The 27866-nt window shown below is 40.0% G+C and overlaps 4 protein-coding genes and 1 long non-coding RNA gene across 5 annotated transcripts; 4 read left to right on the forward strand and 1 right to left on the reverse strand.

Annotated features, from left to right (window-relative positions):
* Positions 1-99: 99 nt before the first annotated feature.
* LOC308316636 (vasotocin-neurophysin VT 1-like) lies at positions 100-1073 on the forward strand (the record flags this gene model as incomplete). The annotated part of the gene is made up of 3 exons (XM_080765330.1): positions 100-222; positions 630-834; positions 931-1073. The coding sequence occupies 3 exons, from the start codon at positions 100-102 to the stop codon at positions 1071-1073; spliced, it is 471 nt and encodes a 156-aa protein (XP_080621456.1).
* A 2945-nt stretch (positions 1074-4018) lies between these two features.
* On the forward strand, positions 4019-6091 carry LOC308317450. Its single transcript, XR_013964260.1, has 4 exons — positions 4019-4135; positions 4706-4826; positions 5011-5468; positions 5510-6091. It is a non-coding gene; the product is annotated as an uncharacterized lncRNA (long non-coding RNA).
* A 3301-nt stretch (positions 6092-9392) lies between these two features.
* slc35d2 (solute carrier family 35 member D2) lies at positions 9393-13719 on the forward strand. Its single transcript, XM_080766855.1, has 12 exons — positions 9393-9566; positions 9722-9755; positions 9857-9943; positions 10043-10110; positions 10193-10264; positions 10709-10777; positions 10912-11014; positions 11666-11758; positions 11887-11954; positions 12416-12494; positions 12621-12703; positions 13397-13719. Exons 1-12 carry the CDS (start codon positions 9442-9444, stop codon positions 13530-13532), a joined length of 1017 nt encoding a protein of 338 aa, XP_080622981.1. The 5' UTR covers positions 9393-9441; the 3' UTR covers positions 13533-13719.
* A 142-nt stretch (positions 13720-13861) lies between these two features.
* znf367 (zinc finger protein 367) lies at positions 13862-19103 on the reverse strand. Its single transcript, XM_080766856.1, has 5 exons — positions 18506-19103; positions 17489-17660; positions 17065-17184; positions 16712-16850; positions 13862-16123 (listed from the first exon to the last, which is right to left on the reverse strand). Exons 1-5 carry the CDS (start codon positions 18791-18793, stop codon positions 15871-15873), a joined length of 972 nt encoding a protein of 323 aa, XP_080622982.1. The 5' UTR covers positions 18794-19103; the 3' UTR covers positions 13862-15870.
* Positions 19104-21397: 2294 nt separating this feature from the next.
* On the forward strand, positions 21398-27400 carry LOC308317159 (intracellular hyaluronan-binding protein 4.S-like). Its single transcript, XM_080765995.1, has 8 exons — positions 21398-21760; positions 23086-23263; positions 23516-23653; positions 24412-24483; positions 24575-24667; positions 25917-26046; positions 26683-26871; positions 27152-27400. Exons 1-8 carry the CDS (start codon positions 21514-21516, stop codon positions 27218-27220), a joined length of 1116 nt encoding a protein of 371 aa, XP_080622121.1. The 5' UTR covers positions 21398-21513; the 3' UTR covers positions 27221-27400.
* Positions 27401-27866: the final 466 nt, after the last annotated feature.

The following is a 27866-nucleotide window of genomic DNA, read 5'->3' on the forward strand; positions in this document are numbered from 1 at the left end:
TTTGTCAGAACACTTCCATCCATGCCTATAAGTAACGGGTCCTCTCAGGTATCTGTCAGAGAGAGGAAACTGTTGCTTGTCTCCAGACCATCAGCCATAATGCCTCATTCCCTATCTCCACTGTGCCTGTTGCTGGGACTCCTTGCACTGTCCTCCGCCTGCTACATCCAGAACTGTCCTCGTGGAGGGAAGCGTGCACTACAGGAGACCGGACTCAGACAGGTAGGGAACTCTGATTTATTGTCTGTAAGGCGACAGTGTCACTTTAGACCTGACACTTATAGATATTATTTTTATTTAATTTTTTTGTGAAAGATCTCCTCTCCTCCCATTACTTTTTTATTTTACACATGAAACTTATTTTAACTTGTTTCTTAGCCAAACATCATTTTTGTGTGCCACAAAGCAGTTACAATAGAATAGTTTGTGGCACAAACTATTCTATTGTAACTGCTCCATATTGTTAGATTTGACTTGGTCAGATAATATATTTTGAAGAACTTGGTCATTTGAATAAATAAAACATGAAGGGAAGATGATTGTATATTTAATTGACCAACAGGATGCTGCAGGTTAGTGTAAAGTACTTAGTGACTGGATATATAAATTCTAACAATATTCTGTTCCAGTGCAAGTCATGTGGTCCTGATGACAGGGGTCGTTGCTTTGGCCCCAGTATCTGTTGTGGGGATGGACTGGGCTGTTTGCTGGGCTCCCCTGAAACAGCTCAATGTGAAGCAGAGAATTACCTGCTCACTCCCTGCCAGACAGGAGGGAAACCCTGTGGATCTGAGTGGGGACGCTGTGCTGCCTCAGGACTCTGCTGTAACGCAGGTAGGTCTAATCGGAGTGTCTGATTTTCTGTCATTGTGTACTTCTTTTAGTTAGTGTATGATGACTAATGTTTTCTCATCGTATTCTTTCTGTCAGAGAGCTGTGCTGTAGACTCTGACTGTCTGAGTGAGGACCAAGTATTCGAACCAGTGCACAGTGCCACAGTCACAGGGAACTCACCTGCACAACTGCTGCTGCGCCTGCTACATGTGGCCACCAGAGGGCAAACTGAATATTGATACCTCACAGGTTGTCCACAAAAATAGTGTCCTTAAAAGGACAACTTTGGTTTTTTTCAACGAAGGTTCATGTTTTAGGTTGTTATTAGAGAAAGTAAAAGATGAGTGTTCATTTTTTTTCATTTTCTGATTTCTTTAGTTTTATTCGAACATGAGGCTAAATATGTATTTCTTTACAACATTTTATGTTCTACTAGACCCCATCTGAAGAAAAAAAATCACCATAAAATGTTGTAAAGAAATGCTCCCGCCCCCCCCCTGTAAACAATCACTAAAATCGCTAAAACGAAAGAAAGCAGCAAATGAAAATAATTTAACACTCACCTTTTACATTCTCTAATAACAACCTAAAACATGAACCTTGGTTGAAAAAAACAAAAGTTGTGGAAGACCATCTCTGCTCCATTATATGCCAATGGACATAGATTATCTGAGTGCTTTTTTTTAGGGAATCCTGGCCTAGCCAGTTTCCACTTCAAACTTTATTCTCATTCCTAATTCCTTTACGGTTGTGTTGTATTTGTAGGGAATGGGTAGGGTAAGAGAAAGATAAATATATTTCCAGCTTGTATAGTTATTGTTTTCCCCTCGTTTTTTTACATCGGGGAAAGCAACAGCATGAATACTTAAAAAAAGAAGCCAGCAAGAATATTGAAAACAGCATTGCATTTTTTCACTTTCAGAAATACAATGCACATACATAGCCCAGTGTAAACATAATGTTTCTGTTTAATGTAATATCTAAGATCCCAGTACTACAACAATGTGAAATGAATATGTTGACCAAGGTGTTGTTAATTGTTAATGAATGTTATGATTGATACCTGACAATTCTTGGACACATGCCCATTGTAAATATGAAGTGCTTTGTATGAACTAAAAGCCCAACTACACTGAAATTAAACTACCACCTGATAGGCCTACAATTATCTAATTAAACACTGCTAAATCTTTAGTGAAATGATCTTGTAAGAAATTACAATACAAAATATACCACTGCCTAAATATCGGTTGTCTGTTTTTTCATTTATTGCACAACTTTTACGGTAATTACACCTTACACAAACGGTTGAATATTACTGGCAAACATGTTACTGGTTTGTCTTGTCTGCCAAGACAAACTAATCCTGAGTTTTTGTGTGCACACACTTTTTGACACAGCCAGTTCTATGAGCAAGCGGCGCCACAGATAAATCAGTTTTTGTGTTCTTTATCTTAGCAACTGTCAAATCTACTTTCGATCAGTGTGCATTTCTGAGTCAATTCGACATGTTCTTTGCAATGACATGTCAAGTCTCATGCAATGCATTTTCATGGCCTGTTCACAATTTTATGCTATGAAAAATGTCCCTTTTGAGAAAATAGCAGAAACCTGCTGTGTGTGACAATGTTTATCTGAAGGGCTTTTTTTAATCCATCACTAATCGATTTAAGTCAAATGATGCCATTCTTGCTGCTACTGTGGACATACAGTGCACTTGGGAAATTGGGATAAATAATTGTAGGTGTTGTAAATTGTCTTTTATCATCTTTGCAAGAGAAGGCTATAAACTATAGTAATTGTATACAATTATTTCCCACACTTTCAATTGTCCCAAAGGACTACTGAAGAATATCGAAAATAACTAACTGCTAGGGTAGGAAGTATGCATCCTGCAGATATTTAAAGGATTAGTTACGCAGTAAATGCAAAAGAGTAATGGCGTGATGGTCTACTCTAATGCGTACTGTATATAGAGGTGCCGACTGGTAATTACGTCTGTTATGTGTCAAAGTGCCCCTGAGCAAGACACTTAACCCCTAAATATGCCCATTATTAATATTAATGCCTATATTCTCTGAATAGTTTGGATTGGTTAAATGTAGAGGCCTACAGCCTACAGAAGACCTACAGCAATCTGGGAACCCGGGGGGGGGGGTGTAGGTTGTTTTGAATTTGCAGCTGCTGAATCTGTTTTGAGAGATTAGACCTACAGTAACTTGTTTCAAAACAAACATAACTTTTATTCTGCTTTGATTGCACAAGACAAGTCTATAAACCACACATGAACCTATAATGCTAACAGAATCAGTTTCTTAGTATGTTCTGACATACTGTACAATGAATTTGTCTTGCTGAGGTTGGTGCACTACACAGAATAATTACAGTAATAGGACGAGTAAGACGCGCAAACGCGGGAAGCGAACGCAGCTCGTACATATTTGGGTTTTGGACGTATAGCTCCATATATGGGCACAAAAGGGGCCAGGTCCACAACAAACAAATCACTGGCCCCTTTTGTGCCCATATATGGAGCTGAGTGGACCTGGCCCCTTTTGTGCCCATATATGGAGCTGAGTGATTGCTGATGCAACACACTCCATATTTGGATAGCGGGACAGACACACGGACAGACAGACAGACAGACACACACACAGACATGATCTGCTAGGTCTCATAGTAAGTGCTCACTGCGTTCGCAATAATATTGAGTCTAACATGGGTAAATAAATGTGAGTTATTGCACTTGTTTTTTCATAGAGGGTAGTAGCATACTGTATTCATTCTGCATTGCACTTAGTTGTATTATGGACACAGGAGATCTAAGTGGCAACAACAGAAAAGGGCCACGCATGAGGCCCAGTGAGGAACAGGGGGCTTTGTGAGGGGGTGGGGTGGGGAGTAGTTGCAGTCTCTAGGGACGTTTAGCTTTTACATAATGAGCATATTTATTTATAAGTTTGAAACTTTTATGCAAGGAGAATCAGGTTAGAAACATCCCTGGTCATTAACAAGCATGAACAAGCAATAGTTTCCTCACACAAAATAAACTGTCATGCTTTATTGACTTCAAATTTGTCAACACAACAATGAGGAGGCATTGGTGCGTGTCACTACATGACAGTTGACATGCACGTGCATGGGTTTGTGTGCATGCTCTATTGAATGACAAAGTGTGTCAGACTCAGTATTTAAGCAGTGGTGAAACATTCCGCACGCCATTCTCCCTGCATGACCATGGATCCCAAAGCTGTGGTGCTGCTCTTGTGCTTGTGTGCTATAGCCATCCCTTCCACTGAAGGTAAGCACCTACAATCAATCTGGATTTTAAAATGTGGAAACATGTTTTCATTTGTGAAAGACAATTCAGATTAAGTATAGCTCTAAAATGTGTAAACTGTATGCGTTTGTATGTGCTGATGAAGGGGTTGTACAAGGAGGAGGTGAATTTTGATATGATGCCCATACTAGCAACACCTTTACTTTTGCTAAATTAATCCAGTCATACAGTCTATCTTATAACTGTTAAACCTGTTTTCACAAGCTGACGTTCAATTGACTATCAATTAAGTGACCATACCTGTCTGTTCAGCTGCTCGTTTAAAGTCAGTCTTGTGTTCACCACAAATTTTTCCCATGAAATGCCCTTTATGGTGCCCTTTATCACCAACGGTACTCTCAGATGCCACAAGGTGCCAGAACCATGTGTTACTCTTTAAAGCTTTCACACTAGCAGATACCCCTTTAACCTCAACTAGCTCCCAGGAATATCCTTGAAGCTTGACCTATCCTAAACATGTAATTGTTTTCACTTGCATTGTACCACCAAAGTTATTCCAGATGATTCTAATCTCTTTTACCCCTATTTTAGCTGGTATCCCAAAGTGCTGTACGGATCTCACAAAAATACGTTTCTCTACACAAATGCTGTCTAAGGTTGCAAAATGGGATATGCAGCAAAGCAATGGCGCCTGTGACATCAAAGCACTTGTGTAAGTTGCAAAGACAACACAAAGTCAGATCCTCACAGTGCTTATGTCGATATCACACACTTTAGTTGCTTCTGTACTTTATGATCAAATTATACTAACACACTGACGAAGAACAAATTGCTCTGCTAAACATAAACACAATTGCAAGATTACATTGTAACTTGTGTCTTATCTGGATTCACAGACTGTATTACAGGCACTTGGATAAGCCTGTGTGTGCCCATCCCAAACTCCACGCAAGGCTACTGAAAGCACAGCTTCTCAATGGCACAAAACAGAAGATTTAGTGGAGTGTGTGGTTTCCTTTCCTTTTACTTTGTATTTTACAAACTGTTGGGCATGTTTTTGGTGATTCATCGTGTGATACTATAGTGTTATAACTGTGACTCACTACTTTACTTGTATAATCAATGCCATAAAGATATATTTGTAATCAAATGTATTAAATCTGAATATTCCAAATGCCTCTGTTTGAAGAACATTTTATAGGTCTAACAGAAAGATTTATTAAATAAGAATTTACAATTATGAGTGATAATTTGTAACCTTGATATTTTTATATGGGGAAACCCTGTGTTGGATTTGTCTGCATCTAGCATCTCCCATTGTGGTTATGAAGACACAGTGGTGGAAAGTAACTGAGTACATTTACTCAAGTACTGTACTTTAAGTAAAAATTCGAGGTACTTTTACTTTACTGGAGTGTTTCCAATTGTCAGTACTTTTACTTCTACTCCACTACACTACAGTATATCTCAGAGGCAAATATTGTACTTGTACTTGTACTACACTACAATTATTTAAAAACTAGTTACTTTGTAGATTTTGATCAATGATCAATACAAAACACATTAACCACTTCAGCCCTATATTTTGGCCATTTAATAATAATACATTGTAATCTGTCAGTTGTTTTCTTTGGCAGTCCATAAAAAAGTGCATTGCAGTAATCAAGCCGAGAAAAAACAAAGCTGTGGAATCCATGGATCAGCGTTTTTGCATTGTCCAATGACTTTTGCATCGTCCAATGACAAATAGGCTCTGATTCGTGCAATATTTCTAAGGTGACATGATTAATGTGTGAATTAAAATTCAATTGAGAATCAATAATGACCCTAAGTTTGAACATAGCAGATCTAAAAGCTCACAATGCGTCGCACCGCGACTTTTAAAAATATGTTTTATACATTGAACTCGTAAAATGGGACAATCTACTTTTTTAGTATAAAATGTAATGCAGATACTTTTGTATTTTAGCTCAAGTACATTTTAATACATTGAGTGATAACTATATTTTTGGTGTCAGTGTGTCCAATTCTTTCAGGTTCTTTCAACATCTATTTTTCATAGGGTTGAATATTTTCATTTTTTGGTTAAAGGTTTTTAAAGGGAACTTTAAGGTGAATTGACTGAGTTTGGGTTTCTGTTGGCTAACATTTCAAAGCCATGTTTTTACTTCTGTCTTCCTGCTCCTTTTCTTTTCTGATATGGAATATGTAAAAAAAAATATGTAAAATGAATATAATCATGTAAAACCATAACTGAAATGAAATAAATAAATATGAAATGAAATGAAAGTACATATGACTGACATCACTGTCACAGACAGCTGCACCATCAAGAAAGATTTTCATCATTGGATGAAGATATAGTCACTCAGAGTAATGACATCAGTTAATTAGGACTAATTGGATTGATTCCATGCCAGAACCTTTAAAGATGGGTATTACCGTATTATTTAGTAACATAAGCTTTTGATAGAATAAAGGCTTTAATCATCATTATGAAACCTAAACTGATCTTGTCTACACTTGCTCTGGAAACACTGGTGGATGACGTGATGGTTGATGGTTATGACGTTGAACAATGTGAAAGCCAATAGTGCCAAAACTGAAATGTGTCGATGAAGACAATACAGAGTGAGATCTTTGTTGGTTCATATTATGGCATCAACAGTGAGTCTTGGCACCTAGCTGGCATGGCTGTTTCGATCTGACATTTCCAAGCAGAAAATCATCTTTGGTCAAATCGCTTTGGACAAATCACTTTTGCCAAAACATGGCCAGAGGAATATGCCCTTAAATTAAGACTGGCTTGAATCTTCTCTGTGCAGTGACACATGCCAAGACAGGTTTCTCCATGGGGGTGCATTTGTGTGTATCAGAGTCAGAGAACATTGCATGAAGTCTTAGCACTCTCAATTGTACCTCTCACTTTGCTTTTGGCGATTAAATAGTTCTAGCCGAGATTGTTTCATCAGTTATGGATTGCTGACAATCTAGCATGCTTGAAGCAAACGGACCGAAAATACATTAAGAAAACAAATGATGGGAACATTACCAAAGAAACTGTTATGCATAAAACATGTCCCAGCAGCTGACTTTTATTTATATGTATAGGGGTTATTGTAATGTTAATGTTTCCAAGCAATTACTAATTCATTACAGTAAAATTGAAAGTTGAAGGCTATGCCCCATCCTGCTTCCTGATCCTGAACCTGCAGTTATTAACTTATTAAACAGAAAATCACACCCGTGTGAAGTGAGGGGCGCTCTTATCATCGTACAGGCCCTCAGACGGGTGGTGCGCACAGCTGAGCGCATCACAGGATGTTGGCTGCCCAGCTTGGAGGAACTGTACACACTGAGTGTACAGTGCCTCAGGAAGTCCCTGGGGATCATCACGGACCCCACACACCCCCATAACGTTTTTTTCACGCTGCTGCCCTCAGGGAAGAGGTAGAGTATCAAAGCCAACACAAGCATACTGAAGAACAGTTTTCTGCCCCAGGCTGTAAGAGTCCTTAACAAGCCTAAATGAACAATGAACAGTATTACGGCCTTGTATGCTGATCTGAGTTCTTTTAAACTTTTTTAAACCTTTTAGACTTTATTTATTTACTGTTTTTATTTTATGTGTATTGTGTGTGAAGCATCACCCAACCTAAGTTTTTCACAATGCATGTACTTGTACATCTGTGTGACAATTACACATTTTGAAATCTTGAATCTTGAAACATCGATCATGACGTAAAATAGACACTATATGCCTATTTAGACACAATCACGTAACATTCTTCAATGGGAATTTAATGTTTGTGTAAGACGAAAATCTACACTGTCTAATAGCTGAATCTAAAGATAAATGTAGGTCTAATTATTTTGTGTGTGTTTTTTGAGGGCCTCTATGTCCAGCTTTGAGTGTTTGTGTAAACAAAGGTGAGGACGCAAATTGTGATTGGCCGAAATGAGATGATGTATGATGATAAGAGCGCCCCTCACTTATTTTTTTTATTACATTTTAATTGAAAGGTTTACAATTGTGTGATGTAGTATGGAAATTGCTTTCACAGTTTAAGAAAAGGGGGTACAGTTGGGCAGTATCCTATCCCATCCATCCACCTACCTGGCTACATACTGTACATTAGCCTACCTACATACATAGGCCTATACCTACCTGCCTACCTACCTACCTACCTGATTGATTGATTGAAATATGTATTTGCAGAATTACAGTACATTTCCAGCACAAACTCAATACAAAGACTGTTCCCTAGTCAAAAAGTCCTATAGGATCTTTGAAATGTCCAATAGGATCCTACAGGATTTTGAAATCCTATAGGAATCCTATAGGAATCCAGCAGAGGAATCCAGTAGGATTCCAGTACAAGAATCAAATGGGATCCTATTGGATTTCTTATTGGATAATAATCCTATAGAAGTAAATCCTATAAGAAAAAAATCCTATAAGATTTTGGCACAAATCCTTCTGGATAATTTCTTATAGGATAATAATCCCATAGAAAAAATCCTATTGGAAATCCAATTAAAAAATCCTATAAGAATTTGGAACAAATCCTATTGGATAATTTCTTATAGGATAATAATCCCATAGAAAAAAAATCCTATTGGATTTTTCTTATAGGATTATAATCCTATAAGAAAATATCCAATAGGATTTGTTCCAAATTCTTATAGGATTTTTTAATTGGATTTCCAATAGGATTTTAATCCTATTGGACTTTTGGACTAGGGTTAACTGTGAGTGGACGACCCAATTAAGCATTACACTTGTTTACAACAGGGTCCACCTTGTTCAATTCATCAAAACAATTCACCTACCTATAGGTCTACCTACCTAGAACCTACCAATCATAGCGGGGTTAGACTTCCACTTCGTTAAACCTGAGGAAGAGAAGGCACAGAGAGAAGCTGTTGATATAGGTTAAAGTTGTGTTCACCTGTTTTAAACAGCCTGTTTATCAGTTCGACATTTTCAGAACATACTTATCAGATATTATGCAATAGCATCCTCTAGTGGACGTTGGAACCATGGTTGGTACAGATCACACAAACTATAAGTCGATCTATACCTCTACTGTTAACTGTATAGGCGTAGCCGCCTACTACTGTATCATGTCAAAGGCTTGATGTATTATATTACGTGCTACATACATCAAACATATTATCTGTGTGTACTCAAGGTCCGGTTAGGACACTTCTGAATTATGTAATACATTTGAGGTCCGCCCTCTTTCCGTCGGCAAGCAGACCAGTCAGAGAACAAGGAACAGGAATTACTTTCAAAACTCGGTAGCTGATACAAGACAACAATCATGTCTGTCACACATTCTCCAGAAAATGAACACTCCGGATTACTCAAAATATCATCTGCGGTATTTTACGCCTTTAGTTCGTTTCTCATAACTGTAGTAAACAAAACTGTCCTGACCAACTTCAGGTATGTTTATCATGATGTCACGGATACTACAGAATTTGCACAACCGGATGAATAACCTGTCAGTCGGTGCATAGCACTAACGTTACGTACCCATGCTGATGTTGGCTATTGCATACTGTGTGGACTAATTAAATTAATTGTTTTTTACGCCATAGATTTCCTTCATACATGTGCCTAGGGATTGGACAGGTACATTCTCTCTCTCTCTCTCTCTCTCTCTCTCTCTCTCTCTCTCTGCCATTCATATTACTGTGTATGTCTGCCAGTAAAGTGATACTTATGGTTTTCAGATGATCACCACCATTGTAGTCCTTTATGTTGCCAAAATGAACCAAACGGTTCAGTTTCAAGATTTTGACAGAAGCGTTGTCTTTAAAGTAAGAATTTTCATTTCAATGTAATAACCTCACATTTCAGTCATTGGTGTGTGTTGAGTACTTCAAATGCTTATCTTTCTTGACACCCATTCTTGACAGATTTTTCCTCTCCCCTTACTATATCTTGGGAACCATATAACAGGCCTCGCAAGCACCAAAAAGCTAAGGTCTGACCCAATAACTTCCAACAAAACTGATGATTTTAGTCCATTTTTGGATTGCTGTTGTTAATTTGTCCATTGTTTACAGCTTACCCATGTTCACAGTGTTAAGGAAATTCACCATATTAATGACAATGATCATGGAAGCTTTGATATTAAGGTTTGTCATATCTATGATCTTTATAATCTGTTTACGTTTTTAACCGTATATAGGTTATATATTGTTTTTTATCCCAGTGCATATTATGATGACTTTGAACAAGTGAGTATGAAAGGCTGGATCTAAGGTACTTTACCTTTTATATTTTAGTCTACTAATGATTTTTGTTTTTGTTTTTCAAGAGTACATTAGAACAAGCTTATTCTTGCAAACAGTCAAAAGTAAGAAATGCTGCAGGTCTAATACAGAATAGTATAGGAAGGAACTTAAAAAGGAAGGAAGTTAAAAATAGCAAAGGAGAAGAGTGAGAAACCCTTTTAAAATACATAAACCTGTTCAACTACAAGTGTGCAAGAAATATGTGAGAGTTGATTTGAGGTTTTTTTCCACTCTACCTTCTGCTTTTGAATTGTATGCTTTTTTCCCCCTCTTTTTTTTCTCCAGGAAAACATTTCCCAGCCCTCTTGTCTACTGTGTTGTGACCATAGTCTTTGGGGCATTGGTTGCTGCAAGGTACTGTTGTTTTTTTCTCAACCAGACTCTGTCATTTTTTTTTTTTTTGAAATGAGAGCTATTCCAATACCATACATATTGGAACAAAAGGTGATAGCAGTGCTTTACCTTTCACTTCTCTATCTGTCATATAGTTCTGACCTGGCCTTCGATGTTGGGGCTTATACTTTCATCCTGCTCAACGATGCCTTCACTGCTGCCAGCGGTGTGTACACCAAGCAAAAGCTAGGGACCGATGTAAGTTTCCCTGCATGTTCAGAACAGAGGCTAACAGGGTATGTCATATGTTGGAAGAACGGTCTCCCGGCATTCAGAAATTATCCAGTAAATAACATTTTATGAGAGTAGGGGAATAAGCCCACCCTGGAATTCTCATCCAAGAGTCACCTAAACAATGTTAAGGATACTTCATCAATATCATCAATATAATGTAATTTCCCAGTTAAAAGTAGAGGCTTGAGCATTGCAAGCGTACCATAGACGGTTTTGAATGCAAGACATTTACAATTTACATGTAATGGACCAACATTATACTAAGTACAGCCAGTACGGTATGTAATGAATAACTAGCTACTTCCTCTATTCGTGATTCTTCATACCCAGACAGATGGTTTTTCAGCAGAGTTTCTCTCCCTTTAAGTAATTGCTGATAACCCGTCTATCTGTCGGTTTTACCCATTTTATCTGTCCGACCATCCTGGCAGTTAAATGACTGTAAATGTATTAGAATCAATCTCTTGTACATTATGCGATGAGATTTGCAGCATTGCTAACATGTGCAATTCCCTGTGTCTGACTCAATCAGCCTTACAAAGCAGGCTCTTTGCAGCATTACTGTAGATTTATGTCTCATCATATATTTTTGTCTGCTTTGTTTTCTTCTTGGAGGGTCTTGGAAAATATGGAGTCTTATTTTACAACGCGTTACTTATTGTCATCCCCACTCTGTTGGCAAGTGCATTCACAGGAGACCTGCACCAGGTACATAATTTAACGTGTGTGTGTGTGTGTGTGTGTGTGTGTGTGTGTGTGTGTGTGTGTGTGTCACTGTGATAGTGGATCAAATGTTATCCAGATTAACTTTCTGCCTTTTCTGTTTGTGTTCTCAGGCAATCACATTTCAACACTGGGTGGAGGCCACTTTCATTCTTTGCTTCCTTATGTCATGCATTATGGGGTGAGATAATCATGCAGACTGACTGGTTAATGTATCAGTCATTTCACAGCTATCCTGTTTGCTTTTACATTAACCACATTAAACCTGGTGTCCCTATTTTGCGCAAAGTTTCAGAAATCTTTGCAATGTTTCCATTTCTATTAAAGTTTTCCATGATAGCAGATCTACAGCTTGTTGCACCGTTAGCTTTTTTTTAAACATGTTTATTAATTTTCTTATTTGACAAAAGTATTTTCACAACAATTATTCACATACAGTATACCCCCCCTCATACACACAAATGGCAGTGCAAATATCGAAATAAAATCTTTAAAGAAATAACAAGATCTGATATTTTCACTATCTGTTTTAAGATGAAGTATACGTACCATTTATAGGGCTTAAGTGGTTAATACCCCCTCATGCACAAACGATGAACTACAGTAACAAATAAGTGCTAATTTCTAACTATACCATTTCAGGTTTGTGCTGATGTACTCCATAGTTCTCTGCAGCCATTATAACTCGGCCCTTACCACCACAGTGGTAGGTGCAATAAAGGTAAGAACCTTTATTTATACCTTTTAACTTATATTAATTGCCCTTTCTGATAAAGCAAGAACCCAGTGATTACACATTTTTACAAATTTAACCAACTTAATTACGTTCTGTTGTGTTTCTCTTCAGAATGTTGCAGTAGCCTATATGGGCATCTTCATTGGTGGAGACTACCTGTTTTCCTGGACAAACTTCTTGGGGCTTACCATTTGGTAAGAATAAACGTTTCTACAGCATATATCTTAAGTCTTTCAGTAGTAGTTATAACTCTAGTTGTAGACTTTTAGTTCTGTCTTCTCTAGTCTCTTGTTTGTGTACATTTACTTCAGAGTGACGCCAGGCCTGGGTAAGTTACTACCGTAAGCTAGCATGGTTATTGCTTACAGAGGAGTAGAACCTAGTTTATTACTACTACTGAAGACCATAAACCAGTTATCTTAACAGACATAATTAACGAGAAATTGTATAAATAACTGCTATTGCTTTGAATTATCTTGCACAGAGTTGAAGTCACAAATATGGTGCTAGTACAGAGGAATGCATGTACATATAGAGGGTATGCACAATTGCGCATGCATAAAGTGTGTGTCAAAGTGAGTTTAACGTCGTTTAACAGACTTTTCTGTTTGGATGTGTGGGCTAGCCTGTCAAGGCCAGAAAGTCGTTTTTGCCACTCAGCGTTCCCACATAACTTATACCCTCTATTCAGTACCGGTACATATCAATCTTTAAACGTGTCTACGTTATTCCAGCTAGGCTTGTATAACCATGTTCTACTATAAACATATAATCACTCGATACATTTAACAAATGTTCATTTAATTGCCCCCTCACAGTCATTTAAGTCATTCTATTCTTTTCAGTGATCTAGAAATTAATTATATCTATTCTTCCTTGGCCTGCAGTATGTCAGGTGGACTGGCGTACTCATACCTGATCTTTACAAACAAAGGATCATCGGAAAGTCATGGAAACAGAACTCAGGGACAACTGAAGATCCTCATTGATGAGGACTCTATAGAAAAGCGTTCTATTAACTAAATGGACCTAATTTAACCGCACCCGTTTATGGTGCTGTTTTGCTCCACATTGGAGCAAGTGAATTACTGTCACTCTTATATTTATTTAAACATGTTAACTGATTTCCTGTCATGCTTGATTGTATACCAAATATGATGTTGTACTGCCAATTGTATAATTGCAATATATCGGTATATGGAAAGAAATGCACGTTTGTCCAGGGTCATGATCAATGAACAATGTTTATTGAAAACCAGCAAGTATAAAACAGTGTGGAGCCCTGTCGGAATAATTTGACAATCTGTAGTAACAATTCTACTGAACCAAGCAAGACTGTAAATGCAACAAACATGAATGAAAAATGTTGATCTGCACTGGGGTTGGGGGACTGAAATCCATAACAGTCTCAATCTCAAATTGGTAGATTGTGCACACTCTATTCTAACAAATACACTGTATATATATTATATGCCAAACTTTCTTCAAACCAATAGACAAAGGGTTAGATACTTTAAGATATACTATTCTTGGGCAGAATAAATCATTTTGTTTTGATTATCAACAATTCAATTGTCTTCCAGTTCCACATTAACTACATAATTTCAAAAACAAAAGGTGTCAGATGTTGCACACACTTCCTATAATAAAACCACAAACCTACAATACCGCAAGGGCAACTTTTTCCTCCAACTGATCATGTTGCTTGACAAAACAGACTTTCAGTTTAAAATCTGTTTCATAGAGTGATAGACAGGAAAAGTATAAATTAAACCTAAATAATTGGCCAGTCATGAGAGACTTCCTACAGTGTTAAATACGTAGTGTTCATAGTCAAAGTAACCCTCAAACACTGCAGATATTCTGTTTATGAAAGACAAGAGCCACCTTCTTGAACATGCAAAATAAAACCCCCCCAAAACAACAACCAATGTTTGTTCCATTGCAAGCTTAATCCATGGATGCAAAACATTAGATGATACAAGTGCTAGGTTGCTGTGACTTGGGGACTACTGCATCAGTATTGGGGTCAACTAAGATATGTCAGGTAGCCTATGTAACTAGAACGTTAGCTCAAAAGGACACTTGGATAACTACATCTTACAAACTGAAAGTTATTTTTAGTTGGAAGTTAACCTTTACAAGTTAACTGTGCAAGGCTGGCTGTTTACAGACCTATGGAACACTTTACACATTTTTAACTACCATAGACACAATGTTAGCTTAAAAGGAAAAAAACAACACTTAAATAAATACCTTATATAAGTGAAACATGATGAAATGAGATTACTTTAACATAAACCACCGCAAAATGCCTAAATCGCAAAATGGTCTGTTACCTTTTAATATAAAAGATAGCTGTATCTTTAACATCACACATGAGTGTGCAAGACCTCTTGCAAAGTTTGAAATCAGCCTCAACAGAACAAAAAGAACGTTAGATGTTTGAAATATATCAAAAAGTTCCAATCAGCTATTTAGAATGTTTCAACCTATTACTAGCATCTGACCTATTTGTTCTTACATACAGGCTATCTTAAAGTGAGTTGGGGGAAATGCTAGATACAGCTCCCAATGCCTCCCATACTGTCAGTTTATGTCATTTTGGTTACAGTCACAGCTGTGTGACACTTGGGGTAGCTCTTGAGTGAGGTTGGAGGCTTGGTGAAATCTTTGCATTTTTAGACCTCTGGATTAGGCTTGCAATGGCTTATTCCAAGTCCAACAGCTGCAAACACCACATTCTAGGTCCCTTCCTTTCATGATCCACCTGCAGTTACCAGTACCACCTATGTGAAACAAATGTATAGATGAGAGTAAAACTACTGGACATGCATGGTTATCATCACTGTCACTCCGTGTTTTGTTTCAACACAGAAAAGGACAAAAGATGCCAGTTGACACATCCTGTCTGAACACACCCTGTTTCATTCGGTTTCGATCTCTTAGCTTAATCCATACATATAATTATATACACGCAATATTCACATCAGTCATATAAAACACCTCTCTCGTACACACTCACATACTTGTCTTAAACTCGTTTTAACCAAAGTGCAAACAAAAAACAAAACAACAAAAAAAGGTACTCTTTCTTTGCCTTCATAAGGCAAATGAAAGAGAAAGACATTCTTCATATAATCAATCTACGATCATAGCAGCCTATAAAAGGATAACATGAAGCTGTAAGGTGCTTTAGTTTGTGGCGTCCTGGTGCCGTGCAGGGAAAGGATGGTGCTATCCATCAACACTGATCTACAACCTATTATCTCCTCGTCATCTTCGTCATAGCAGAGTTTCTACCTATAGATCATATTTGCAGGAAAGCGCAATTGGGTTAGACGGGGAATCGGGCGGGGCTTCAGGCAGACAGATTGTTGGCCAGCTCAATGAGCGCCATGGCGCCATGGAGACGCTCCCGTTGCTCTTGGAGACGGCGCTTGGCAGCTCCCCCCTGGATGGCCTTTTCTTCTTCTGCCGCCTCCTCCTCCTCATCCGACTGGAGGAAGCCCATGGGATCCTGCTGCTCTTGGTCTTCAACTCCGCCTTTGCTCTGGGGTTTCCCCTTGGTGGCTGTGGGTGCAGGGGCACGCTGCTCACGGGTTTGCCAATACCTGCAAGGACAGAAATGACAATGTAAGCAATTTAAAATGCATGCATTACATTATGTTACATTCTACGCAATTATAATGCTGCTATGACTAAGCCATTATAATGTATGCTACCCCAATTTTGTCTGTCCACTGATGTTTTCATCATGATCTTTCACCAGTGAATCAAAATGACATGAAAATATGTAATTTAATATTGTAAATAAATACTAACCACGACTGTGGGGACAGCATGTTTTTGTATTGTCTTGGTGTAATGTTTTTCTGCACTATGTGTTGTTTTTGTTGTTGGTGTTGAACAGACCTGTGAAGATGAATATCCTTCTGGACAATAAAGATTATTATTATTATTAACTCTGCACATTAGCTTGTACCGAAATTAAAGGATTATAGATTTAATGATATTGGGGCATGGCAGTATGCTAATAGCACTTACTATTACTTAACACTTACTTATTCTAATTTTGTTATTATAGCTGTGTACACTTGCTTCCTGCAACTATTTATTGGGAACCAAAACAAGACACTTGCCTACTTCTGGTAGGACTCCACACCTGACAAAAAAGTAAAACTAATAATGTGTTCACTCACTTTTCCAGCCACTCTGCCACAGCCTTATTGTCCACAGACTGGGCCTTCCCCAGGCTGTCTTTTGGCTCCTCCCTCTTCAGCCGGGAATACGGGTGCTTAGGACAGTGTCGATTGGCATGTGTGAAGCGGTTGCCACATCCTACAATGAAGTCCACATGTCAGCAGCAAGGCCAGGTATAGGGTATTTATTGTGTGATATTGGATTTAGATACTATCACAAACAAATAGGCATACCCAGATGGAATTTTAACTGCATTGATTAATAAAACTCAAAATATATTAGCCTAGTGTCCTTCATCCTTCAAGTCTGAGTCCTGGTGACTGCTGAATGCTGATCTACAAGAGTGACTCACCCTTCTCAGAGCAGACGAAGGGTTTTTCTCCAGTGTGGAGCCGCTGGTGAGTTTTCAGCTGGCCGCTCTGGACAAATGCCTTTCCACAGTCAGGGTAGTCACACAGATAGGGCCGCTCACCTGAGAGAGATATAGGTTTGCAATTTGTAAGTAATATACAGCCTGCTTACACCATATATATATATACACACAGTATACTTTGTTGACCAGAGTCCCCTAGGACTCCAGGTCTGCTCCTTTTTTCCTGTCGCAACCAAATATCTTCACCAAAAAAAAGCTGCTTTCGGCCTCAGGGTTTCCTCTCGGTGACTTGTCAATAAGACACCTGGCAGGGTCACAGAATCTACATAATTATCACTACACCACTGCTAGTGACACTACGGTAATGCTGCCCTAATGTGCCCTCTCCTGTGCTCTCTCTGACCTGTGTGTGTTCTCTTGTGGGCTTGCAGACTCTTCTCTCTGGGGAACACCCGGTTACAGATGTTACAGCGGATGTGGCTGGCGGAGGTCTCCCCTTCGTTGATCAGCTCTCGGACCGTGTCAGCACGCGGGCGGCCGCGGCGGATTCCATCCTTATACTCTAAGATGCCATCCTGAAAGAAGAGAAGTGTGGTTTAATCTCTGCGGCTGCATCATTAAATAAATGTCAAATGATTGTCAAAGTGTCTCTTTGTTACTGAAAGTATACTGCAGTATATAACTACTAGTACCGGCAACAAATGAACATAACATATTCCCAATGGTTGTATTTATGGCCTCATCAGTTTTATTGTTTATTATTATCATCATCATTAACGTGGAAGGTTAATAGCAGACATGGCTATTCATAAGGTGACCACTGTACACTCCATAGAGCTCACATTGGCTACATTCATTGTTAGGACACATCGTTCATGCATATTCATTTCATTCACATCCGGTTACATTTTTGGCGCGCGACTAGACGTCATGTATGAGCAGCTGCTCCAGGACCAGGAAGAGTATGGGGTGGTTTAAAGATTCCCTCCTCGCGTTTAAATACAGCATGTCACGCCCTTCTGCGCGGGCGTTTTTTAAATGACATTTTTATAAGACATCCTATCAAGCTTAATTCGAAATAATTCTAGACCTATCCTATTTCTATGTGTAATATATTTAACTCATGGTTATAGAGATTGCCTGTTCAGGCTGCAAGCATGATCCCCTTTCTTATTTTTTACACACCGATATATAATGACGTTAGCCTGAAGCACAATGATCAGAACTAGAAGATCCATACATGCATTCGGTAACAAATCTGTTAGTTGTTGAGTTTGAGTGTGACACCGTCACTGTGACCTTGCTATAATAAGTCATTCAATATTAAACTCAAAAAGCATTCGGAAAGCATGAACCTGCAATAAGTTTTCACTTCAGGCTCACTTATGGCTGCGAGATTTAAAACGTAGACTTAGCCTACCTTCATCTGGTCAGGTGAAGAGGGAGTCATGTCAGCTTCAGTTTCACTGGCTGTCTTGGTCCCAGTAGGGGACGATGCCCCGTTTACAGACCCCGGGCTCAGTGTCACATTGTGGGCATTCTCTCCCCACTTCCATGGGTACACCATGAAGTCACTGAACCCTGGACTAGTCGGCATCAGGACTTCGGTCTTCCTCGGCTTGATCGGAGTAGTCTTAATAACAGACACTAAAACTCTTTTAGGAGAGTCGTTACAAAAAATAACATGTGGGTGCTTATTGTCAGCCATAACTGGAACTAAAAGCAACTCCTACTGTCAGATGTAAAAAATAAAAAAGGGGGAACAGAAGACTCAAACTCTATTAGCTGAAAATCCAGCCGAAAAGGAAAAATAAGTCGCTTTTTAGTCGGGCGTGAATATATCCTTCATTTCCAATGAGACCAAAAAAATCCAGTAAGCAGTCTTTGTTGCAAAGTGTCCAGCAGATGTTCCTTGTGGCTTGTGTGATCGTGGGCTCAGGCTGCCTGACTGTCCTGTGTGTGTGAAATGTATCTATCAATGAAGTGAAGTGTGTGCTCACTGCTCTCTGAAACGTTGTCCCGCGTTGCAAATCGCGCCTGAGCAGTTGACCGACAAATCGTTTTGAGGGATCCAACCACATGTGTCGGAAACCACCTATTACATGAGCCACAGAGCCGAGAACGCCCACCGGGGCAGCTATGCAGCCAATGACAGGACGATGTGAACAGTGCTGGGTGTATACATCTCACCCAATGAGCTTTAAATACTCACTGCGCGCCTCTGTACAAGTGTACATTGATACCAGAACTGGCCAATAGAAATTAAGAACAGTCGTGTTCTGTGACAATACAACCAACGACAGTAAAGGGCGGTTAATTTTACACTGCAGTCGGATCAGATGTCTTTTTCCCGCGCCGAAAAGTCTGTTTATGTTATTGCATTTTGGCCAATTTAAAGGGAAAGGAAACTGTGATTCAAAGGCGCCAAAGTTACGTAATCATGTTGCTGGTGGAAGCAGTGCTGAAACAAAGCTTGCTCTGTTGCTCACGTGGAAAATATGCCAACACACTATGCATCTTAGGGTATTGGATGTGGTTTGAGAGTTATTAGCTAATAATTGATATGAATATGAAATATGACCTCCCCCCCACACACCTCTCTGTCATTTAAAATATGACTCAAATGTAGTGTAGCCTATTATATAGCACAAAATTAGGACTAACACAAACAGGCCAAACACCACTGAAATCTGAAGTTTTTCTTCCATCTTGGCTCTAGATTTATGTAGGCTTATAGGCTAATTTAAATTCTTCTTCTTCTTAGTAGTAGTAGTAGTAGTAGTATAAACAGGGACGTGCTGGGCCCCTAATTCAGCCTGGGAAGTGGAGCTGTAGAGACTCATTGGGCTTCTTTTTTTTTTTGCAAAACTAATGCTTGGAATGAATTCAGCATCATGAAAACCCCCTAGTTTGACACATCACATGCTACATATAAAGCATGATGACATTTTGAATTGTCTAAATGTTGTTATTTGTTACTGTATATTATGCCAATTATGAAAATTGCTCAACATATGCAAGTTAGCATCTGGCAATTTCTACATGCTGGGGACCCATACTCAACATTTCTAACATAAAACCTTGGTGTACTCAACGGGTGCGTTCGGAAATGCTCACCGGGAATGTGGTCAGTTTGTTGAGTGTGGTGGGCGGCGGTGACGTCACAGACAACCCCAGCTTCAGGGTAGGGTCGCTCAGTGTGGGCACTCGGCACACCCGGTGCGCAGCGCACTGGATTTTCGAAGTGCACTGAATAAACGAACGACAAGAGAGCACGCACACCAGTGTGTTCAGGGCCCCTTTTACCAAACGCACCCAACATGTCCGGGTTCACAATGGGGCTCTATGGGCTGGCAAGTACTAGAATAATAGGTTATACTAAACATAGGTCTAGGGGCAGGCCTATATCAGACATCTATTCTAGGCCGTGCTTTGAAGCACTATTGCCTCTAGAGGGCCTACTACCCATTGTATTGTAAACTTTCACAACAGATAGGTCGCAGTTTACTATGAAAACCTGAATTTCATGTCAGTCACACCTCGTGTCAGTCAGTCTGTCACGCCTTGTGACACGCTCCATATATGGCCGTCTCCATTTACCATTATGAACACTGGATAGCCAATCATGGAGAAGACTGGATCATCACCTAGATCTGCATATATGGAGCCGGCCAGCAACTCTACATCTGACTTCACGTACAACATTTTGATCTGACCTCATCAAACCCTTAGATTTCCATATATGGAGCTGACCTTCTCTGACATTCCACATGTTGATCCAGCCCCACCCTTCCTTCCTCTTCGATGTCTCCCTTTTGACTGATACCTGTCCATTCAAACTCTAGACGGGCCCAAAGTCAGCGAAAACTAGAGTTCTCAACAGGCCCCGAAAATTAAGGAATTCAATCAGAGGAATTAGCACACATTTTACGCCCTACCAGCCGGCCCTGCACAAACGTCAGTAATAATAAAAAAGGTCCATATAGGGGCATTCCCAGACCTGTTGTTTCAGCACCCTTTGGACTATTATTATTATTATTATTATAACCCAAGTACCTAAATAATGTATTCAACAAGTTTACAATTTAAACATTTTATGACTGAAGACCCATGTTTAATAATAATAACTTATCATCGTTATTTAAGCGAGCATCTCTGTATGATTGCATGCTGTGCTTCTTTTTGCAAAAAGTATTCAATCTGTCAGATCATGCAACAGTCCCAAGAGCTAATGAATATTGAGTAAGGGGCGTGGTATTTCATCGCCACCCCCACACGTGCAAACGTTTAAAAATCTCAACAATCAAACAGCGTTTGCTGCCGGGTGGCGGGTGTTGATTGTAGCGTTTCGGTTGTGATTTGAATCTGTACGTTAAAGATACGAATTAATGTTTCTATAGCATAAACTGTAGAACTGAGGCGGCATTGATGATACACATAGCGACGATGCTACCAGACGCCTATGGTTGTGTTGTGGCGAACAGATTTGGGGAGCTTCTGGATGATGATGCTGAGTTTGCTGACCCCTTCGACTTGATCAATGAAGCCGAAAGTGAGAAAGAAAAGAAGAAAGAGGAACTGAAGAAGAGCGCTGTTAAACAGAAGAAACCCGGACAGAGAGAGTCGAGAGGGTTTTGCCTTCCGATTGATAGGACGAATCAAGGGCCCCCGGCAGGTAACTGTAGTAGGCAATCTCTTTCTTTCGTGACATCAATCATCATCATATCCGGAAGTTATATAAAAAAACTTAATTTCTGGCCTTGACAGCCCATACATTCCAACAAAAGTCCTATTTGATTGCATGAAATGACTTTAAACGACATTAAATTCACTTTGCCACTCTGCCATTCACTTTATGCATGCGCTAGCTCTGGTTCATAGCCTTCCTGCTTCGCAGAATCGAAGCAGGAAGGCTATGAACCAGAGCTATGCATGCGCATACCCTCTATGCACAATACATAGAGACGGCGTGGATCACACTGATAGTCTTGTAATGTGTAATCTGGCAAATCACAATCTAAAACCACCAGTAATGTGTATATTGTGTGGTCAATGCTTTCTCTATGATTTAGCCATAGAGTAAGACCACAGATAAGTTATGACAACTCTGTTCACTTAATGTATGTCTGTTTTTAACAAAATTCCAATCAACTCTGTTGACATGGCAATAAAGTCTTGAATCTTAATGGGGATAGGCTCTTTGACATATTGGTTTGTCCCAAGGGACACCGGAAGTTTACGCAATGCATTGGATTCTATGGGCTTGAGTACTGTCCTGAACCACGTTTTTTTCCCTCCCTGTAATTAAAAACTTCTCGATTTCCGGGATTTGAGGCTATGAACCACGTGACCAGGCTGTTTTCTGCCCTCTCAATGTCTTACTCTATGGCTCTGCCCTCAGCTCGTTTGAGCCCTGGCCCCTGAGCATGCCCAGTTCAGTGCAATCTCTGGGCTAGGCCCCCCGAGTGGAATAGTAAGAGAGTGGTCACACGCTTTGATCTCACCGCAAAGCGGGTGCCCATGTGCTATAGTTCCAAACATTGGAACTATCCCATTGAGATAGAATGAGCACTTCCGCATTCCATTGGAGTGGACTGGAGTCAACGCTAGTGTCGCCACTCTCATACTATTCCACTCGGCTAGGGCCTAGCTGCTAGGCTGGTGACTGGTCAGTGACAGTTAACTCCTCTTGGCATCTATCTGGCATTTTGTTTTATAATGCAATTTTGGGTCATGGCTGGGATGGACGACTTAAATTATTTTCATCACTCTATTTGAACGAGCCATTTAAGCACCGTTTCTTGCAAATTTTGAGGACGACATGCTCCAGAACAGTGCCAGTAAGCCCAGCACACTGCATAAGGCTAAACTCAGCTCACCTCACTTCAAAATAATGTGTGAGCATCCCCATAGCTGTGGGCAAAAATCTCAGTTGTCTCAGGCCGGCACTGTGCTTAACTGTAGTCTTGATTTATAAATTATTGTAATTATTTGCTATAGGCCGTAAGCCGAAACCACGTGGTGGAGTGGTGAATAATTTGACTGGCAATGCAGCAGTGGAGCCCCAGGGAGTCATGGACCGTCCTGTTTTGAGGGAGGTGAGGGACCTCAGCAGGCGACAGGGCGGTTTCAGGGAGCCAAACCAAGAAGACCTCCCAAAGGAGTATTCCATTCAAAGGTATGCATTTACAAATGCAGTTGACACACCCCTATATTTATTATTTAATTTTACATGGTGTATGGTTGATGTATTAACTCTTAGGCTATGGAGCCCCCAAAGTCCAATGTGTGCTTTAAAATGAACCCCAGCTTCAGCTGGTCTAGGAAACTGCGTAATCGATACATTTCTATTCTAATAAGAAATGCCTCCCTCATCTCTCAGGGTCACTATTAGTGGGCTGAAAATAATTCTGATGTAATTTGTCCTAAGATCATCCTATGATGCAGACTTTGATCGCAGAGGCCGAGGGGGATACGCAGGGAGAGGTGGAGGAAGAGGTGCATACCCCAGGAATTCAGAAGACTTTAACCCGAGGGGCAAGAGAGAATTTGATCGGCACAGTGGAACGTAAGGCCTAATTTTCCTCGCAGTGTCGTTCTTTCTTGTCTTGTCTCACAGGGTTGTCTACATGCAGTGTGGTTGCTGAATGCAATGTGGTTCCTTGTCTCATAGGCCCTGTTTAGAATGGCAGCCACATCCAGTCTAGATTTATCATTAAATGCCATATCCAGATTGGAACTGATTTGTTTTATGATGTTTGAACAGAAAAAGTCACATGGAATCAGATTTTTAAATTTTATTTTCAAATCGGACTTGAGCCACATGTGGTTTCAAATGCGATTCAAATCTTTCAAAAAATGTCTGAACAATCTAACGACTCAATCAAGTCGCATATCCAACTGTCCAAAATGCACTTGCAGCAAGAGCCAAGCGCCACTGATGTCATTGGAGAGTGAGAATTGATTTAGGGTAATCATGAAAACAAAACGATAGCAGTATTTTACGGAAGAAATGGCGACAAAACCTTTTCCACTGTTTTCATGCATGTTTTCATGAATTGCGTCATTAGCACTGCTACTGAAACGGATAGGTTGTGCAGGGAGGCTCTGGGTTGTTTAAATCAGTCTTGTCTAAACACACAGATCTGATCACTTGCGAATAACAGTGTGAACAGTCAGTCCTAAAGATTGCATTTGAGAAATAAATTGGATTTGACTGCAGTCTAAACGGGGCCATAGGGTAATTTACACATTTACAGGCAAAGTACCGTGAATAATATTTCTGAACTGCAGTTTGTTTTGTTTTCGTTTTGATTGTAATTACAGGGGCAAATCCCCGGAGGACAAGAGAGGAGGCAGAGGACCTTATAACTGGGGTCCTGTTGGAGACACTGCTGGGTAAGTTGACCTTCACCAATGACGTGATGACCTTTTGTATAAGGTCATGGGAGCGGGGTGACTAAGACATTGTTTTGTTATCTTTTAAAAGTGAGTTGATGGAGGTTACATCAGAGGTGACATCAGATGCTACAGCCAAACCTGAGGACCCTCAACCCAAGGACTACCAACCACCAGAATCCCTGTAAGTTATGAATGCCTAAAGGGCAATATATTTAGGTCTAGTCCGCAGCTGTTGGAGACGAGAGGCCAAGAGGCACTTCCGCGTTGGTCACAGAAGCGGGCGTAGTTATAAGCACAACCCAGGTGGGATTTTGAATGTCTCATATGAACACAATATTCGGCTCAGTAGAATCGGACATGCAACAGGCTTTATGCCGGGGGGGGGTATGGTGTGTGTGTGTAATTTACATTCAGTGAGAGGACGTGTTGATTACGCTTCTATTGTCGACGAGTGGAGCCTCTCCTCCCGATGTGTTTGGAGAGAATCCAGTTTCATTCCGTCTTTTTATTAGCATTTGAGTTGGAAATATTCACTGGTCGAACTTCCATGAAATTGCTCATAAGCAAACAAAACATGGAGAACGGATCGTTTTGATAAAAACGATTCCCTGGATATTTCCCATGAGAAAGCGGCTTATAACATTTTAGGTGAAAATGGGCCATATCATGCTCAACTGTGGGGTTGATCATACCTTCCATGTGAAAATGGTCAATATGACCTTTGTATTCAGTATGCAAATAAACACTTATGGCAAAAAGTGGTGCAAGAACACAATTTCTTTCCTTTAGGGGGGATACCAAAAAGACTAGTACTGGTACACAGTAACCTGTGCCAAGGTTCCAAACAAGCAGCTGTAGCGATACCGCAAGGCAACATGAACAAGGCAACATGACCAGTTTGATCTGAGAAACTTTATTTTTTAACTGTACTGGTTGAATAATTGTTTACAGAAGCACTAGCTGTAAAGGGATAGTTCAACTTTGACCCATGTATCACATTCTATTTTTGGGGTGTAGTGATATGGACATAAAAAACATAGTTCCATGTGATAGAGGGGTAAAAAATTAACTAAAGTTGCACTAATATTTTAGAAATGGGTCAACAATATAAATTAAGTTAGTTTTATGAATTAATTGACTTTGAATGCGTGGCCCCCAGTGCCCCCCACAAAACTGGAACTACTTAATATTCCACCAAAACCAGAGCAGAACTCTCACCACAGGACTCGGGCAATCAATTAATACAGTTGCAACCACTATATTATTGGCAAGTATTTCATACAGCTTAAGTAAAAAGAAATCTGAACTATCCCTTTAACTTGAGCATTTTGTTCTATCTGCTGTGGAAAATGAAGCTAAGTGATTAATCAAGTACTTGTGAAATGGAAAAGCGTGACAAAATGCGAGTGATCTGTCCCACTTTCTGATAGGCCGACAATGGGTCTGGATGAGTGGAAAGCCCAGCAGGAAATGAGTCGCCCCAAGGTGGAGTTAAACCTACGCATGGCGGACAAGGTCCCCTCCAAAGCTACAGTCATACATCAGTCCAAGCATGTGGAGGTGAGAATGTGTTTCCCATTTCATGGGAAAAGGAGCAGAGATCATTGGCATCACCTTGGGATTATAGGCAATTTTTTTTAAATCGTTTAGAAAATAGATGTACAACTCATTACACTGAGCTTGTACGATCAGCTACTTGATAGTGTTATTTAAATTAGTCAAATTAGTGAAAAGTGATTAAAAGCTAAATGTTGAATCACTTGATGGCGCTGCTGTACTGCTCTTGCTGAATTTATGACTACACCCAGTGATGATCAGTGATTTGATGTCACAGAGCAGGTGTATTCCACCAGTTATTCGAGCCAGTGCAAAGAATATTGTCAGTCTCACTCAGTCCAGAGAGGAGTGCAGCAGTAGCTTTTTACCCTACCTGTGGATTCACTCATTTAAGTTGATGAGGGAATAGGTGACTGTTGTGAAGTGAACTAGCCTATCAACAGGCCTGTGGAAATGTAATGGGGATTTGAGTAAAATTCACAACTGGTTTTCTACCATACCATACAATATGGAAAGGGCATTGACAGCCACTTAGCCAACCAACCTTCTGTCAGATGCCTCGGGTTTCTGCCTCGTTGCATTTTATTTTCCTTGAATTGACTGCATTTCTCTCAATTCCTCTCCAACCTCTGTCTACAGAATAAGGCGTCTCTGGAGTACATTGAGGAAGAGGAGGAAACATACTATGTGCGCAAGGCAAATGACATCACTTCCTGCCTGGACATCAATTTTGGCAGCCTGAAACGCCCTACACGAGGCAGAGGACGGGATACCAGGGAGAAACCAGTCAGTCCTACGGAGAAACCTGAAACCAGGAGGCCCTTGATGGTATGTTCTCAATGTCACTGTATATTGGATGTCTCTTCCTTTTTCTGAAGGCTTGCAGAACATAAAACAAGTCCACCACCCATGTATGATAAATTCACTGAATCGATAGGCCTGTGACATCATCATACCCGGAAGTTATGCGGGAACACCTGAGTGCCCAAATAAAATAAATAAAGAGTAGAGTTTAGTCTAACCTTATAACATGATGTGTTGTGAACTTGTACACTGCAATTTTTGGATCACAACAAAGTATAACTCGGCCTTAATGTCTTGTTTTTAGTTCCAGACTGAAGTGGCTCCAAACCCAGATGACCCAGAGGACTTCCCAGCTCTAGGAGCAGGAAGATAAATGGACGTTTGGCTCTGTGGGACATTTCTCTCCTCTCACTGGTGTAAAAAAAACAAAAGGGTTGTACATCAAGCATTGCATTTGTTTTGTGCATGTCAATGTTTGCTGGGTTTTATTGTACATTTTCACTGTCCCACTGAAAGCAATGTTTATTTGACCTGAGAATAAACCATACTGCAAATGTTACAATTGCTGGTCTTTTTCTCACCCCTTGTTATTTGACATCATACCTGGAAGTTATGCGGGAACAACTGAATGCAAAACCTTCCGCTCATATGTCCAAACAGAAAAGTCCTGATGTTAAACTCTCTTTGCTAATCACTTTGTGCATGGGCATACCCTCTATTTTTGAGTGGTTCAACCACTCCAAGGAACAGCAATGTCCGTGTTACTGTTCACCTATGTATGTGGCCATGAGCACCAGAATGACTATTAGTACCAGTAGGGGCGCTGTTGTGCCAGAAACGGAGAGATAGTGCTGCACTGTTGCCTGCTAATGAGAGAGAGAGGAGGGAGTTGCACCACTCAGTTCACACGGGTGTGATTCTTTTGTTTTAACTAGTAGTAGGGTGAAAATCTTCAGGTTTGCCTTTAAAGGGTAATCTCTCCTGGCATCATCCTCTCAACCTTTTTCTGACAAGACCGC

This window comes from Protomyctophum bolini (genome assembly GCF_963924005.1).
Source record: "Protomyctophum bolini genome assembly, chromosome: 6".
Classification (NCBI taxonomy): domain Eukaryota; kingdom Metazoa; phylum Chordata; class Actinopteri; order Myctophiformes; family Myctophidae; genus Protomyctophum; species Protomyctophum bolini.